The sequence below is a fragment of the Vulpes vulpes genome, chromosome 7 (genome assembly GCF_048418805.1).
Source record: "Vulpes vulpes isolate BD-2025 chromosome 7, VulVul3, whole genome shotgun sequence".
Taxonomy (NCBI): Eukaryota; Metazoa; Chordata; class Mammalia; order Carnivora; family Canidae; genus Vulpes; species Vulpes vulpes.
Window position 1 is genome coordinate 20,508,016 of NC_132786.1, and position 16,888 is coordinate 20,524,903.

General features: G+C 38.8%; 1 protein-coding gene across 28 annotated transcripts in view; it reads right to left on the minus strand.

Annotated features, from left to right (window-relative positions):
• KMT2C (lysine methyltransferase 2C) overlaps positions 1-16,888 on the minus strand; it is a 284,827-nt gene that overhangs the window by 41,885 nt on the left and 226,054 nt on the right. For 14 of the 28 annotated variants that reach the window (XM_072763207.1, XM_025993763.2, XM_072763202.1 and 11 more), the window contains 11 exons: positions 15,280-15,384; positions 14,897-14,944; positions 13,796-13,933; positions 13,584-13,616; positions 13,347-13,478; positions 7,824-7,956; positions 7,360-7,574; positions 5,536-5,609; positions 4,228-4,410; positions 1,763-3,646; positions 1,001-1,293 (listed from right to left, as the gene is read on the minus strand). In XM_072763207.1, the coding sequence (XP_072619308.1) occupies positions 1,001-1,293; positions 1,763-3,646; positions 4,228-4,410; positions 5,536-5,609; positions 7,360-7,574; positions 7,824-7,956; positions 13,347-13,478; positions 13,584-13,616; positions 13,796-13,933; positions 14,897-14,944; positions 15,280-15,384 (3,238 nt within the window). The remainder of the gene's footprint in view (positions 1-1,000; positions 1,294-1,762; positions 3,647-4,227; positions 4,411-5,535; positions 5,610-7,359; positions 7,575-7,823; positions 7,957-13,346; positions 13,479-13,583; positions 13,617-13,795; positions 13,934-14,896; positions 14,945-15,279; positions 15,385-16,888) is intronic. The other 14 variants (XM_072763203.1, XM_072763205.1, XM_072763208.1 and 11 more) reach the window with 5 other exon arrangements.

The following is a 16,888-nucleotide window of genomic DNA, read 5'->3' on the forward strand; positions in this document are numbered from 1 at the left end:
GCCAACAGGCAAGTAAAATCAAATGTTTAGAAATAAGCATAATGCTACTGGAGTTGAGTAAGAGTTCCCTTTTCTTTCTTTAGGGAGGCTATAAGGAGGAGGCTGATACAGAGGGATGCTTGAAGAAGGCAGCTGGTCTAATGAATTATACTACAGAGATTTAGAGGCTTCTGTCCTTGAGAAGACATAGATGCAGGTATGATGACTGGGTAGACTAATCTATTTGCTTAAAAGAGATGAGGACAGGAGGCAGTAAGAGAAAGAATGATAGGCATCATCTGTAAAAACTTAGTAGATGAATAAATTATAGGACTATTTTTATTATTTACACTGTACCTCAATTCTAGAGAGAATTAAAGGCAATTTATAAATAAATATAAAACAGAGCAACAGGTGTATGTTATAATTGAAGAAAAAAGGAAAATCAGGGTAAGACTATAACACGGAAGTAGGTATTAGACTACAAAAACATACATGACAGAATCAAAAGCATATCCTAAAGAACTCTCTTTATTATAATGTTTGGGTTTGATCTTTCTACCAGCCACTTCCAACAAACAAATACCACTAACTTTACAATCCTCTCTCATCAAGAAAAGTTCCTAGAAGAAAACACCCCAACAATCTGGAAATCTCCATGGTGTAAATTAAAATGGAAAATTTGCGGAGAAGACAGTTCTCACTCATCACATCACAGAAAGCTTTTAGGGTATGGCGGTTACATGCTAGCGATCTGACTGGCTGATAACCTACATCCCCATGGCTTTAACGTACACCTAATACAGTCAATATGTAGTAACAGAGGGGAGGTTTTAGAGTCTGTAGAATTCTCAGAGGTTAAAAAAAAGAAAAATCCATGACCTCTTATTAGCGGAAAATAACATTGATTATATCTCAAGGGAATCAAAAACTAAAAAGCACTAACAACATGTTAAGAGTTAACTTCATTTCTTGATTCCCTTCTAATAGTTTAAATCTGCTGTGAAATTAAAAGCATTACCTAAATCCATGAGGTCTCATCCCCATACCAGTAACATCAGGAGGATAGGGTCCACGTGGATCTTTTGGGAAAACTGCATATCTAGGTCCTAGAGGAGGGCCAACAGGTGATCGGATGTTCCCAGGATAGGGGGGTGGAGGCCTAGTAAAAGCCTGGCTTATACTCTCAGGCTGCCAGTGCTGCAGGGGTGCGGGATGAGGTACTGCTGCTGGATCCTGGGACCCTTTCTCCTGTCGACCTGCCATCTTCTTCTGCTGCTGCTGCTGGAGAATGATTTCACGTAACTTCTGCCGCTGGAATGAAAGAAATGAAAATCACTGGGATTTCTGACAACAAACTAATAGCTTTCTAAGCCCTAATACCTCCAATGTGTGATGCTTAAAATATCACATTTTAAAAAGTTTGATTAAACACCAGTTATACTTAAAATTCAAGATGTTATAAAAACTAACAATTTGGGTCCTTTTCCTTGCCATACAAATATCATGAAATGCAAAGCTTTCCTATTTAAGAATTCCCATACCAAAAAAAAAAAAAATCCCATATAAATTCATGAATATCAAAACTAAGATACAGAATAAATCAAATTCAATTGTACTAATTTTACCAATTTCACTTTTCTTTGCAGTACAACAAATTCAAGAGTAGGATAAACCTTAACATCTGTGTAGAAATTACTCAGTTTGATGAACAGCTTTCTCAAATAATACATTTAAAACATCTGTGAAGGTACGCTGTGTTGTTGTTGTTGTTGTTTTTTACCTGTCTCAGTTTCTCTGTATCTGCTTGTGACATATTTACGGTATTCTGCGTATCAGTGACTCCTGAGGTTGGTATGGGACCAGGAAGATGGGAGACACTGGAAAACTGTTGGCTTTGAGAACTCATTGGAGAGTTAGAAGGTGCACTGAAACTCCCCTCTGATCCAGGTCTTGACTGATCAACAATATCATGAGAAACTTGACTTGTTCCAAAAGAGTCAGACTGAGATCTTGGAGTCATTGGAGGCTGGTCATAGGGATCACGAGTAGCAGATGGGGAGACTCGGGTAAACGTGTCTGAAAGACTAGGTCCTGGTGGCCTTGGTGTTTGGGAACACGCATCAGGTGGCCTTATCAATGGGCCAGAGAGAGCTGCTCCGCGAGTTTGTGCTGCTTGCAGGAAAGGATCCTGATTTGGCATTAGGACTGGTCTTGTCATTGAGGACCTAGGAAAACCCTCCGAAATCCTTGGCCTTGGTGTTGCTGGTGGCTGAGAGTAAGGAACAGATATCCCAGGTCTTGGTGTTCCAGGAGGATGACCATATGGATCCGAATGCCTCTGATTAGTGACAGATGTAACAAACAAGTCTGCCTGTGCAGATGGCCTTGGGGTTGGTGGCTGCTGACTATAAGGATCAATGGTGGTGGGCCGGGGAGTTCCAGGAGGTTGAGAGTAAGGATCTGGATTGGAGCGAGATGTTCCTGAGGGTTGGGAATAAGAATCTACAACAGGTCGCGGAGTTCCTGGGGGTTGGGAATATGGGTCCTGAGATGTTGGCCTTGATATGGTTCCAGGCTGGGAAAAAGCCCTTGAAGGATGGGCAAAAGATTCATTCATTGCCGGATGTGGGGTCAGAGGAGGCTGGCTATATGGGTCACTTGACTGGTTATGAGAAAAGTTATCTACGGGTCTTGGTGTCAAAGCAGGCCTCTCATATGGATCAACAGACAATCGCCTTGGTGGTTGTGACACTGATCCATAGGGATCCTGGGAAGACGGAGGGGGTTGCATTGGAGTCTTAAAAGGTCCAGGACCACTATCAAGAGGGGCAGGTGTCAACAAGGGTCGTGCATATGGGTCAGGTATCCGTTGTCTTTGAAATACATCTGCCCTAGGAGATGGTTTAGTAAAGTGATCATTGGTTCCAGCTGTTAGAGGACCCTTTGCAGTCTGTTCAGAAACTATAGGAGACCTGGGGAGGCCCAAGGGTTTGGGAAACTGATCTGTCATCATAGGTCTAGGTGTGTCTGGAGGCTTTGCATAGGGGTCAGTATTTGTTGTGGAGGAAGAACACAGATCTCTGACTGGGGATGGCCTGTTTGCTGTAGTGTCAGTCATCTGAGCAGGCCTAGACACTGAAGGCAGAGGGGTGCAGCTGTCTGCCGGTGCAGCAGAATTTCTTCTGGAAAAACTATGGCCCCCAGGAGGTGGTCTTGGGGTACCAACCATTTTCGCATAAGGATCCATGGGAGATGGCGGTCGGGAATGAGAAGATCCCGGTGAAAACACCTGTGGGGAGGCTGGCTGACAAGCCTGAGACTGTGGCAGCCCCTCCTGAATGGACACGCGGGACGGGGTTGCCGCAGGAGGAGGAGCCTGTGGTTTCACAAACACATCATCTGATGATGCAGAAGTTGGGGTGCTGGGTAGCTGCTTTGTAAACAGGTCTTTATGGAATGACTGTGCAGGAGACACATTTCCATTGCCGGGCTGGGGGGTCAAGGGGCTCTGCATCCCACTGCTGGGTGTGTCGGAGCCGGACTGGGCCAGGAGGGGCTGGGCTCCAAACTGCTGCTGCTGCTGCTGCTGCTGCTCATTCTTCACCTGTTCCAGTTTCTGAGTGGCTTCAATTTTAGCTTGCTGCTTACTCTTCTGACGCATTTGCTGTGAAACAAGAAAGAAAAAGCAATCACACAGTTAAGAAAAAGAACATGACGGTCAGGAGAGGGAAAAAGCAATGGAAAATTAATTTGTTTGATGTTATCAGTCACTAGTTTGTGCCAATATTAAGATTATAAATTCCTGAAGAGGAGACGTGACCATCCATCACAGCACACCTCATTCATGCCTGGGGCAATATACTGTCTCTAATATTTCAATGAACTTCCCAAATCAACTTACATATAGTTTACTGAGAAAGGAAGCCTATTTTTTGTTTGTTTTTTAAAGATTTTACTTATTTATTCATGAGAGACAGAGAGACACAGGCAGAGGGAGAAGCAGGCTCCACACAGGGAGCCCGACATGGGACTTGATCCTGGGTCTCCAGGATCAGGCCCTGGGCCAAAGGCAGCACTAAACTGCTGAGCCACCTGGGCTGCCCAGGAAGTCTATTTTTAATCTCATTTTTATATTCTCCTAAGAATTATCTTCCAAAATAATGACATAAACTGTTCTCAATAAGTAAAAATGCAATTTAAAAGTAAATTATTTAAAAAAACAAAAGCCAAAAAACAACCACATACCTGTCTAAACTTCCATTCCTGTTCATGTTCTGATTCTCTTTGCTTTAATGGATCTTTAAAAAGGTCCGAATCAATGCGGGAACCAGGATCGATGCTATCTTGCTGTTGTTGCCTCTTCAGGGGATCATTTGACATCTGTACTTTATTAATGCGTAAAGCAGCTCTGTTATCCCTGGCTTTTTGCTTTGAAAAAAGGAGAAGAAAATTATCTTCCAGCAGATGTTAACACGTTTCAAGAAACAAAAATGAAGTAAAACTATGAAAAATTTTATAAGAAAAAGTTGGGTTAAATAGATGAAGAGCTGAAACAGTATCCTTTAGAACTTCCAGACTCTCAAGTGAAAGCATCTGGACACTACCCCATTTCCTGTTTTTGATGCATGTCACCTCAAGTGGAGGACGGGTTTCCAACTCTCTGTCTGAACCAGACTAGAGAACCCAGAGGTAATCTATTTTCAACCCTAATCTTTACAGACACTTTAAAAATGAAAAAATTAACCTCTCCCCTAAATCAGAGAAAAGGAAAATATCAAATCTAAAATCTGGAATTTGAAGCTGAGCATTAAAGAAAACTGAGAAACACTAAAAATATCTTGTCGTTACCTTACTACTGTCAAGCTGAAACAAAACAAGGCATTAAACACATCAAAAAAATTATTTTGCTTTACCCAAGCAATCATTATCTCTGACAATCTGTGCACCGAAGGCCACGTTGGAAAATAACCACATATATCTTTCAAAACAATAATGTCCATTTAATATGCTTTAAAATGGGAACAGGGATTTGGATCCAGCTGACAGTCTTAATTTGGCTCTTTGGGAGAAAATAATTTACCATCTAAACTGTGTGACTTATACAAAATATCCTGACAATTCGTCACAAAGTTCATGTTTCCAAAGCTCCTTAAAGGTGTCCAGATAGGTCTCTCTCAAGATTCGTAAGATTCCTCATTAATCTTAACACAGAAAGAGCTTGTTGTGGAAGAAACTGAGGCACACTAATGCAGCCTCAAAACTTAGCACTCTTTCACAGAGATGACAGATTTCTGAAGTGAAATGAATTAAACATCCTCCTAAAATAACTGATTTCAATCTTCAATATCCCAGCTCTATTAACTAGCTTATAAAAACACCATTTTACCTTAAGACATGATGAATTAGGAAATCACTATTAAAAACAAAGCTGTTTATTAGTTGTGCAAGTATTAATGTTTTCTTCAATGGACAATCTTTTTATTAACCTAAGACAATAAAATGAAGGTTCAGGTATCAAGTTTAACAATATGATAGAAGAGGTTTGGTAAATACCACGTAAGGCGCTCTTTCCTGTGAGCTTGCTTTTCTCCACAGCTTGGCGATCTGCTTCACTCTAGTAGTCCAGTCTGCAATAGAAAAGCATGGCGCACACCGTTTACGGAGCTGAGGTCAGGATGCATTGCCACGTGGCGCTGGCAGCTCAACTTAGTCTGGCTGTGTTTTCATAAAATGAATAGCCCTAAGTTAGCCCTAAGTTATTTGTATAGCATGAAGTTCCAGGCACACAGTAAGCCAAATACTTGCTGAATGAAGTGTTGCCTCATTAACAATCTCACTTGTAGAGTGGGGAAACTTAAATAAAAGGGGCTAAGTAGCCAATAAAAAGTGAACCCAAACTTCACTTCCCTCAACCATGTGAGATGTTATCAGAATCAAAGCTAAAAGTTCTATAAAACATCTCTATTCAAGAGAAGTCTATTAATCTGACCAAAAGGAAGTAATCATAACTATAAAGAAGCATCTCACCAGCATTTGTGCACAACAAAGATATGGAAAACTAACAATTTCAAGCCATTTTTTGAAATGCAGTGTCAGGACAGCAAACAAAATGAAATATGGGTAAAATCAACAATGATAAATGTAGAAATGACTTAGGTCATTATAAAAACAACAATCAATGAAAATGGAAATCAGGTGACATACCAACAGCCTTAACATGGAATTTCATGAGGTTCTAGATCATATAATAAAATTAAAGAAAATTACTTAAAAAAAATCATAGCTCTACTCTAAATTTACATTGACACAGAGACTTAATAGAACCAGATATGCTCATCTGTGAACAGCAAATGAAAGTGTGATAAAACAGTTATTTGAAGAGTATGTATATTCCTCTAACAGACAACCCTGTACCTAACCATTGATTCTTACTGTTGGATAAGGTAGCATTTATTTCTATACATAATGAATAGTCTTCCATAAAAAGGCACCTGAAAAGACAGGTGTCATCTGTAAGAATTTCCATTTTGGGGTAACCCCCTAGTAATTTAAGAGCTACATGCTGACAGCAGTGAAACTACTCTAAGACTGAGTATGAATGACGTCTCCCATCCTGGTCTGTCTTGCAAATGAATTCGCTATAATTAACCAATGTCCGCTTGCAAATATTCTATAAATGACCTTCCATTAATCCAAATAGTTCATCCTCTGCTTAATCAGAATTTTCAAAAATGGGGACGTCTGGGTGGCTCAGTGGTTGAGTGTCTGCACTCGGCTCAGGGCGTGATCCCAGGGTCCTGGGATCAAGTCTCACACATCGGGCTCCCCTTCAGGAGCCTGCTTCTCCCTCTGCCTATGTCTCTGCCTCACTGTGTCTCTCATGAATAAATAAAATCTTTTTTTCTTTAAACGGAATTTTAAAAAATGGTACCATTATACCAGCTGACTTTTTCAAATAGGCTAGACAGTTGAGGAGAAGGGGAAACGTTACTGAGTTAGCTTACTCGGAAACAATGCCTAGAATGAAGTCAGATTTAGCCTAACAATACTTTGGACTAAGTGTTTAGTTTCTGTTCTGTCCTAGAAATCTTTTTTCTTTTCTTTTCTTTTTTTTTTTTTTGTAGAGTTCCACATGTAGGAAGACTGCTAAGAGTTGGAAAATAGATTATTTCATTAACCAAAATGAATTTTTAGGAAATATGCAAATGGATACAGGGTCTAAGACTAAGAAAATACAAGATGTTTCCAGTATTCTACAGAATCCAAAGTGACCGTTGATACATGGACTTTCTACTGCAGTTAACAAAAACAAATAACAAACAGGCATTATACATGCAGGGAAGTTGGTAACACAGCAACACTATATCTGTGAATTACCAGGGAATTCTTCCTTGAGGTTGGGGAAGTTAATGTTTGTGTAGAGAACCGGTGCTACCGTTGCCATTTCACCCAGAGCCTCTTCCTTCTCCCACTTCAGTGCACTTCTCTGGGCATTTGACATTGTATCATTCTCTCCTTCCACAGCGGGAGCTGAGGATGTCCAAGCACTATTAGCATCACTAGCCATTGGATTAAATGCTGGATTTTTATCCCTGGGAAATAATAAACAACTTTACATCATAAGCATAAAATTACTTTCTGAATACTATGGTTGAGTACAATTTCATTAAGACCTCTTCTTATTACAAAACAGCTAAAATTTAGGTAATTTTTAGCAAAGATCCCAATATATGTAATATACAGTTATATAGTGCACAGCAACTTGAAACAGATGAATTAATATTTATATAAGAAAAATCAGCGTAACTTAAGTTTCCATGGAAAACGAAAGCTTTTAATACCTGGCATCAGTGTAAGGAGATTGTGCTATGGCAGAGAAAGTCCCCAATCCACTTCCAGGAGGCAAAGAATTATGTGGGAGATGAGGACTGGGTCCGATAAGGCCATTCATGAGTGGCATCCGGGAAAAAACATCTTTAAAGAAGAATACAATTCAGTTTGCATATTATTCATAAATAATTAAAAAAACAGCTTGTTTATAATATTTTTAAAAAATTTCTAGCACTATTTGAAAGTAAGATTTTTATTTCAGTATTAAACTAAAATAATGTATGAAGTGTAACTTCTGGTTATAATATTTTGCAATATGATCTCTGTACTTCTCTCTACTTCATCATAGTATATTGCAGATAGCATGCATTTTAGAGTTTGACAGCCCTGAACTTGAAGCTTCATTTTTGCTACTTGTTAGGAGAGTCAAACTATTTCTATACATAATGAACAAACTATTTCTATTCATAATACTCGAAGATACTCCATAATGTTATTGATACAATGTATGTGGAGCTCTCAGCACAGTGCCTGCCATGCAGTGAGCTACCTAGTACATTAGCTCCACCAAAAGAAGGATTCTCACAGCAAATGCTGGTACATTTTATCAAATATTCTTTCTCTTCTTCATTCAAAATTTACAAACAGATGGTTCTTTATATTTTACTCTTGTTGCTGTTAATACAAAAAAACCATCCATGATTCTTTTGTGTTCTAAAATTGTGGTATGTGTTCTAAAATTGTTAGGAACAAGCAATATTTCATCTATCATTATCAAATAGACGGTTATTGTTAAAACTACATACATTTTGTTTTGGGCTTCATTTTCATTACTGTGCTTGCCATTTCAGCCCCCAAACACATTTTAACTCTCATTCCAGCTTATTCACAAGCTTTCAAATACCTGATCGTCTTCTTCCTAAACAGCCATGTGGCAAACTATAATAAGACCAACCTTGGTTTTCCCCTAACTCTCCTCAAGCACATAAGTCCAACCTTGGTTATTATGATTCCCCTACTGATCTGAACTACTAAGGAATAGCCAACTCCCCTTATCTGCACAATTTTCTGTATCTTCAAAAACCTCCTCCAACTTAGAGACATAACGTGATGTAATAAATACATGGCATCTGTTGCAACACCCAGAACAACAACAATTACACAAATGGAAATACAGTTATCAGGATGGCTGATACAGGCCATATTGGTATAATGACAGAGATCTCCTAACAATGACTTTGCCATGCCATTAGGAAAAAGATAATAACTGAGAGCAGTAGCAGTGTCTCCCCTACATGTTTTACACTGCATGATGTCCTATTACCTAAGCCAGATCCTTTGGAAAAGTTCTGAGTATACAGAGCTTCAGCTCCTGTGTGAGGATATTGAGCCTGAGGGTTTGCAGGATTTTAACTCTAGGACTTCCTAAGAGCTATCTGATTTCAAATTAGGGCTTATTCTACTACACAGAAGAGCTGGGCCCACTGGATCAGAACGAACCGTGACAAGTGTCTCAGGACATCTATGTTCACTTCAAGGATGAGATTAAGTAGCAACATTTCTGCTTTTATTCCAAGTAGAATGTTACCTCGATTTTCAATTTCAATGAAAAGTAGAGCCCATTAAGGAATATGAGATTTGACTGAAAAATGTCAAATATATTTCATGTAATTAGGATAAACAAAAGCTGTCATTACCAACAGGTAATGACAATGTGATCCATATCAGCACTATCTTAACCAAACACGACCATATCAAAACCTTTCATAATAATAGCTTATTAAGCACTTCACTTTATGCCAACCACTGTTCTGGAAGCTTTATGTATATTAACACTTTGATCCTTGCAACAATCTGGGAAATGGTTTATTATATGTAGCTCCTTTGAATCAAAGACTCAGAGGAGGGCAGCCCTGCTGGCTCAACGGTTTAGCGCTGCCTTCAGTCCAGGGCGTGATCCTGGAGACCCGGGATCGAGTCCCACGTCAGGCTCCCTGCATGGAGACTGCTTCTCCCTCTCTCTGCCTGTGTCTCTGCCTCTCTCTGTGTCTCTCATGAATAAATAAAAAATCTTTAAGAAAAAAAAAATATTCAGGGATTAAATAATTTGTGGAAGGGCACAGAAGTAAATGTAAAGCACTTTTCTCTTATTACTATTTTAATTAAGAAGGGGTGTCTCTTTCTCGTCTACCATTCCACCTCAACCTGATGATACCAGTTTATAAAAGTCATCTTTTTCAAGGCATGATCATGGTAGTAACAGAAAAGTTACTCCACTTAAACCTTCTGCTAAAGTGACTTTAAGTTACTGTATCTCAATCTTCTTAGAATGTCCCATCCCCACTTTCTGACACTCTGTATTACTGTGCTGATGTTCCATTCTGGCATCCATCCTTGACCACTCCTACTGAAGTCACTCTATTAAAGACTACCAATAATCTTACTGCCCAGTAAAACATCTTTCACACATGCGTCCTACATGTCCTACCTGACCTTGTAACCTATCTCTAACAATCCTCATCTCTAAGATCCTATGCGTCTTACTCAGTCTCCATCACTTCTTTTTTTCACTTTCACCAAACCCTTAAAAAGGAAAAAAGAACATATAATTGGATACCTAATATAAACCGAATGTGTGAAGCACGTAACTCATCACATTTATTAAAGAGTTCTTCAAGATTCTGTACTCTACATTACTGTGCTCTCTTAAGAAATCTCACCCTTCCCATAACTCCAACTAGTGTCACTCCACATGCAATTCCTAAAGTTTCACCTATATATATTCCTAAAGTCTCACAGGCAGACTTATAGCTCTAAGTCAGAACAATGTGCATGTCCCATTTTTTTTTTTTAAGATTTTATTTATTCATGAGAAAGAGGCAGACAGACACAGGCAGAGGGAGAAGCAGGCTCCGTGCAGGGAGCCCGATATGGGACTCCATCCCAGGAGTCCAGGATCAGGCCGTGGGCTGAAGGTGGCGCTAAACTACTGAGCCACGCAGGTTGCCCGCAGGTCCCATTTCTAACTAACAATGGTCTAAAACTAAATGTCATACCTCCACTACCCTCTAACACACACACAGACTTCTGTTCTGTGTTTCTGGTTTTTAGCCTGATTACCTGTAGGCAAGCCTGACTCTAATTCAGTTTGTTTCCCACTTTTCCTTGTACCTTACATGCATTCAGTAGCAGAGTTCTACCTCTTTTGGCATTGCTGTCTCTCATAGCCATTGCTTCTTCCACCTAGTATTGCAGATCTATTTACAGGGAACCCAATTTCACTTAGTCCCAACCACAGGACCATCATTAGTACAACCCCTGTTGTCTCAAATTCATTTCTAACACTGACAGCAGAGCTACCTTGCCAAAATTTGTAACCCATCAGGTTATTTCACTTGTGTGAGATCTTGGATGGCTCTAAGCAACCTGCAGAAGAAAAGGCCAACAGCCACTGCCTATTTTCACAACCATCTATATAGAAACTAGACCCAACGGGCATTTTCTACTTTTGCTCCCGAAACCTACCCACTTAGTTTCCTCCTTTGCTCTGGAAAATGTTTTAAGTTGCCATAACTGAAGATCTATGTGTCACTGCATGTGTGACATCATGCTTTGTCCTTAAGTGAGAATTATTAGGACCTGAAATCTTAATGACTTTTAAGGATCTACTTGAATCATGGTGTACTATGATACATAACTAGCTGTATGCCTGGAAGTCTACAATCCTAGGATCACAACCTCCTCTGGGTAGGCAGTCTCACTCATCTTTGTATTACACCTAACAAAAGGATCCCCTTTAAAAAAAAAAATCCCCTTAAAACCTTTCAAAAATGAGTCTATACTGTGAAAGGATTTAAATAATGACAGTAAGCTCATTTATTAAAAAATACATCTTGGGGTGCCTGGTGGGTGCAGTCAGTTGAATCTCTGACTATAGATTTTAACTAGGGTCCTGATCTCAGGGTCAAGAGATGGAGCCCTGCATCAGGCTCTGCACTGGCTGTGGAATCTGCCTTTCTTTCTCTCCCCTCCCCATCTTATTCACTCTCTAAAATAAATAAATAAATCTTTTTAAAAAATGCATCTTAAAAACAAACAAACAAAAATGCATCTTTGGGTGCCTGAGTGGCTCAGTTGGTTAAGCATCCAGTTCTTGACTTAAGCTCAGATCATGATCTCAGGGTTGTGAGACTGAGCCCCACGTTCTACACTGGGTGTGGAGGCTGCTTAAGATTCTCTGTCTGCTCCTCCCTCATGTGCTCTCTCTCTCTCAAAAACAATCCATCTTAAACTGATATGATTTCTAAAATACGTATTTTCTATTTCAGAAAACATGGAGATGGGTTTTTTTTAAATATATTAAGAGGAAAAATACTGAAGTGTTGCATTCTTAATCATTAAGAAAGCATATGAGAACAATTAAGATAAGAAGCACTTATGATGAGTCTATTTCATCCAAATGTAAATCACATGTTTAGTCTAACAAAAATTAAGGTAAATTTATGTTTAGAGGCTAAACTGGCAGTAACTATTTTAATTATGGATATTATGACATATTTCATCTATACACAAAATTAGTAGTAAAGATAACATTATTTACACATTTCAGCACTTCTACAAAAACAGTGTAAGGGTTTATAAAAGTATCATTAAATTACTTAATTCAGTATATCATCATGAAGCAGTGACGACAGGATATAGAGATATGACCCTATGCTCAAATCACCAAAGATCTACACCACCCCACAGGACTCCACTCCCCCAGCCCTCCCATGGGAGATTCCCACACCTGCGGTGCTGTCTCCTCACCTATCTCCACACATTTTAAATCTAGGTTATCCAATTTCAGCTCTCCAGAAACATGGAGAATTAAAGCCTTAAAATTATTTTATCTGGCAACTAGTTACCAGCATGTAGGGGAAAACTGATCAAAGTAGACAGATTTCTACAAAATTAGAGATTTGAAGTTCATGGTGGAGAAAGATCAGGGATTTACTCTGGAAGGATGTGCTGAGCACACACTCAGTGGCAGAGGATACAGTGATGGGGATGGATATGAACCTAGCCATCCAGGAGCTTACAATCTAAAGAGGAAACTGTAACTACCCAAACAGACATCTATATTTGTGCCACCCACCACAATGGAAAGACGGGGCTGGGTATACAGGTGGTGATCTACTAATCATTCAGGAAATGACAGTGAAGCTGAGACTGGGCACTTAGGTGGGGGCAGTATTCTCCAAACACGTGTGCAGGAAAGGCTGAGTGAAAGGGAGCCAGACTGGTGAAGGGTAGCGGGCAGGCACTGTTCTCTCCACTGCCAGGGAAGTGAGGCAAAAGAACTCTGGCCACAAAGTGGATCACAGACGACTGGAGAATTTCAGGGAGATAGGTCAGTGGCTGAGATAAATCAAATTAGGATTGTTCTATTGCCACAAAAGAGGGTTTTCTCCCATCAGTTTGTACACATTGTTTCTAAGGGACAAGGCTGACTTGCTTTAGCAAAGGCACATACACTGCACAAGCGTACTTACGAAACTTTTCTAGAGGTGACATACCCTGACTGTGCATGGGCAGTAGCTGTGGCGTTGGGGGTGGGGGCGGCTGTGTGGCTGTAGGACTGAGCACAGCTGTGAACAAGTCTTCAACATCCTTCCCTCCAAGCTCTGTGGGGCAAAAGTACAGTGACAGTAAGAATAAAACAAAATACTAGGAGAGCCAAAGATTATGGAATGCCATTTTCATAAACTCGAAATATAGAACACAAATACCTGGAATTTTATATAACTTTCCAAGAATTGCTCCTAGGATAAAATAAAGAAACACAAGTATTAACTACCATTTCAACGTACTGACACAAAATAGCATTTGACACAGAAATGATCAGAAGAGAAGTTAAATTATAAAGAAGCATGCAGAAATCTTTGAAAATCATATTTACTCATGTCTTTTAGAAAGCCTAGATGTAGGGCAAATATTTTACCATCTGTGACCATTTTGTCTAGCTCGGGACTGAGGATTCCATCTAGCTGCTCTTCACTTAATGGTCGTGAACTTGGATTGACACTTGACTGAGGCAAAGACGATGGATCATCGGTGACAGGACCAATATCTATTCCAGCTATAGGAGCAAAGTAAAGAGACTAAAAGTGAATTCTGAATATTTACGTAAAATGTATCACACTATTTACCTGCATTAATATACAACATGATTAAAACAGGGCAATGAAAAGTATGTAATTCTAAATTAATCATGGTTCTTATATCAATTTGAATAGTCAATGAGTAAAAATCAGGGACAATATATTTGTAAACTTAGGTGCCACTTAAAATTATATTTTAATCCAAGTAAATACATTTCCTAAGGAATAGAACATACCTGCTTCTAAACCCCCACAAACAAATAAGCACTACATCATTAATATGATAATCTATAAGATTCAATATACAGTATTCAATATATAATGGAAAATAGTGGTTTCAAATGTATAGCTCAGCTATTTCTGTAGTATGTGACACAAGAGGGACAGACTTCCACATAAATTAATGAAACGCTCTAAAATTCTCAATATTTAGTAAACATTATCCTGTGAATAATTTCAACTACAGATCATATTTTGGAAATATTCTGTATTAACAAAACAAGATATAGATTACGTTTATAATATAACATGGTTTATTTCATACAAATTGGTTTTTAGGCAAAAATCACATTTAAAAGTGATCTATTATCTACTTTATCATGCTCTCTCAATATTACTATTAAAAAGTAAGAGTCTGCCTTTACACGATCTTATATTAGGAACTAACTCTATAACATTTGGGTAATATTATAAATTACATATTAAGAAGAATAAAACCATTCATTAAAAAAAAGAAAGAGAGAGAGAACTACTAATAAAGTCATCCAAAGCACAGCACAGTTGTACCATGCTTTAGCTGCACGCACAAAGGGAAAAGCAAGTATGGATTAGTGACAAATTAGCACTCTAACAATATGCATGCACCTACAGGATGTTTCAGCTGAAATCACTATAAAAAAGACTACTTCTAGTCAGCCATCATCCATTGCTCAGTTTCTTACCAAATGGAAAAGGTGAGCTCTCAACCTGGAAAGTGCATAAATCAAGACCTACAAGACCCAAACCAAATAAAATGGATGATTACCACAGGAGCGGGAAGTGAGGGGCAATGCAAACAAAAGAAGAAACAAGACACAGCAAGACTGTCAGGGTGACAAGCCTTGCCTTAAGTTTGATGCAATTAGAAAGACAACAGAAATTAACTTGCTATTTCCTCTCCTAAAGCAGAAAAGCTGAGGTAGATCAAATAAAATGATGAGTTCTTTGACAAAGCCAAAACAAACTTTCTTTCAGTTTCAGAGAAAAGACTAAACTTGTTCCACACACACATATACCTCTCATCGCATCATAAAAACAGACACCAGACAAATATAGACATATATACCTGAATGATCAACTGATTTTGCAAGGTCATCTGAAATTATTCCAAGAATGTCATCATCTGTGTTTAAGACTTCAGAAATATCAGCTAAGGGATCATCAGTCGTACCTAAGCATAGCAAGTATATTTTTAAAGTCTCAATATTGTCCTAGACATTAAGTTCTAAAACACGCCCACTCATTCAACCATTCACTAAACATCCAGACTACAGCAGGTGCTGAGTTAAGTGCTAGAATCCTAAATTAAGATTATTACTTCTCAAATAAGGAATTTTTCAAAGAAAATATATACCGATGTTTTGAAAAACTAAACATTAAAAATTAAGACTATTTTTTGCTTTGTGACTTTATTAATAAAATAAATTTAAAATAGAGATCAATAAGAGAAATAAAGGCAATAAAAGTGAAATAGAATGCTATAAGAAACCAAAAAAAAAAAAAATGCATTAAGAAAGTGGCATCTCTAAAAGTGACATCTAGAAAATAAAACACAGAAGATAAATATCAAAGTCAAAAGCATTATTTAGAAATTCCTTGTAAAGTACATAGTAGGTACTATCTAGTTAGATGCCTACTTCCAACTTTGATCTTAATATCAATTATTCACTTATTTATTAAAAAAAATATTTCGGTACCCACAGAATTATGTCTATGGATTATGTTAACAGGCATTGTTCCAGCCCACTAGGAATTCAGAATAAACAAAACAAAGTGCATGCCTCCTTTGCTTACTGTTTCAGAGGGAGTTAGCAAATAAATGACAGCAGTATAAGCCTATAAAGATAACAGTAAGGACAAAGGATTAAGAATAAGATGTGGAGATGATAAAGTATTAGATAAAGTGGTCAGGGAAGATCTTTTGAAGGATGTGACCAAGGACAAATGTAAATGAAGTAAGGGAGTAATATGCATAAAGATGGAGAGAACACTCCACGCAAAGGGAAAAGCAGATGGAAAAGGTTTTTTTGCCAAGTATGGCAAGTGTGGTTGACTATATTAATGAAGGGAAGGAGTGGTAGGAAATAAAAGGTAACTAAGTGAGATTACGTATGGTTTTATAAGTCATGGTGAAGACTGAGCTTCACTCTGAAATAGCAGAATGGGAACTTGTTAGAAGGTTGATGGCTAGAAGGGGATTTGAGTGATATTTTAAAGGGAAAGCAGTGGCTCCCATGTGTAGAAAAGACTGGGGGAGGTGGGTGTGGGAAGTGTTGGCAGCACGCCCCCCCCCGCCCCCCCGCGGGCGGAGGGGGGAGGGGGCTGGACTGGTCCAGAGGCAGCTGCTGTAGTCTAAGTGAGAAGTGGGGACAGCAGGAGGGAGAGTGGAGATAAGACATGGTTGACTTTAGGATACATTTTGAAGGCAGAGACAAATTTGTGGATGTATCCCGGTGTGCAGTGTAAGATAATAAAGAATTAAGGAGGACTCCAAAGTTGGTTTCTGGACTTACAATAAGACAATAGGCTAGCTTTAATATATTATATTAGTCATTTAGGTTAAGAACATCTGCACTTTTTAACCCATGTCAACTGTGTTTTTACTTTGAAAGGGGGGGAAGGGACACAAAATACTTCTAAGATCCCAGATCAAAATTCCCTGTAAGACACAGTCT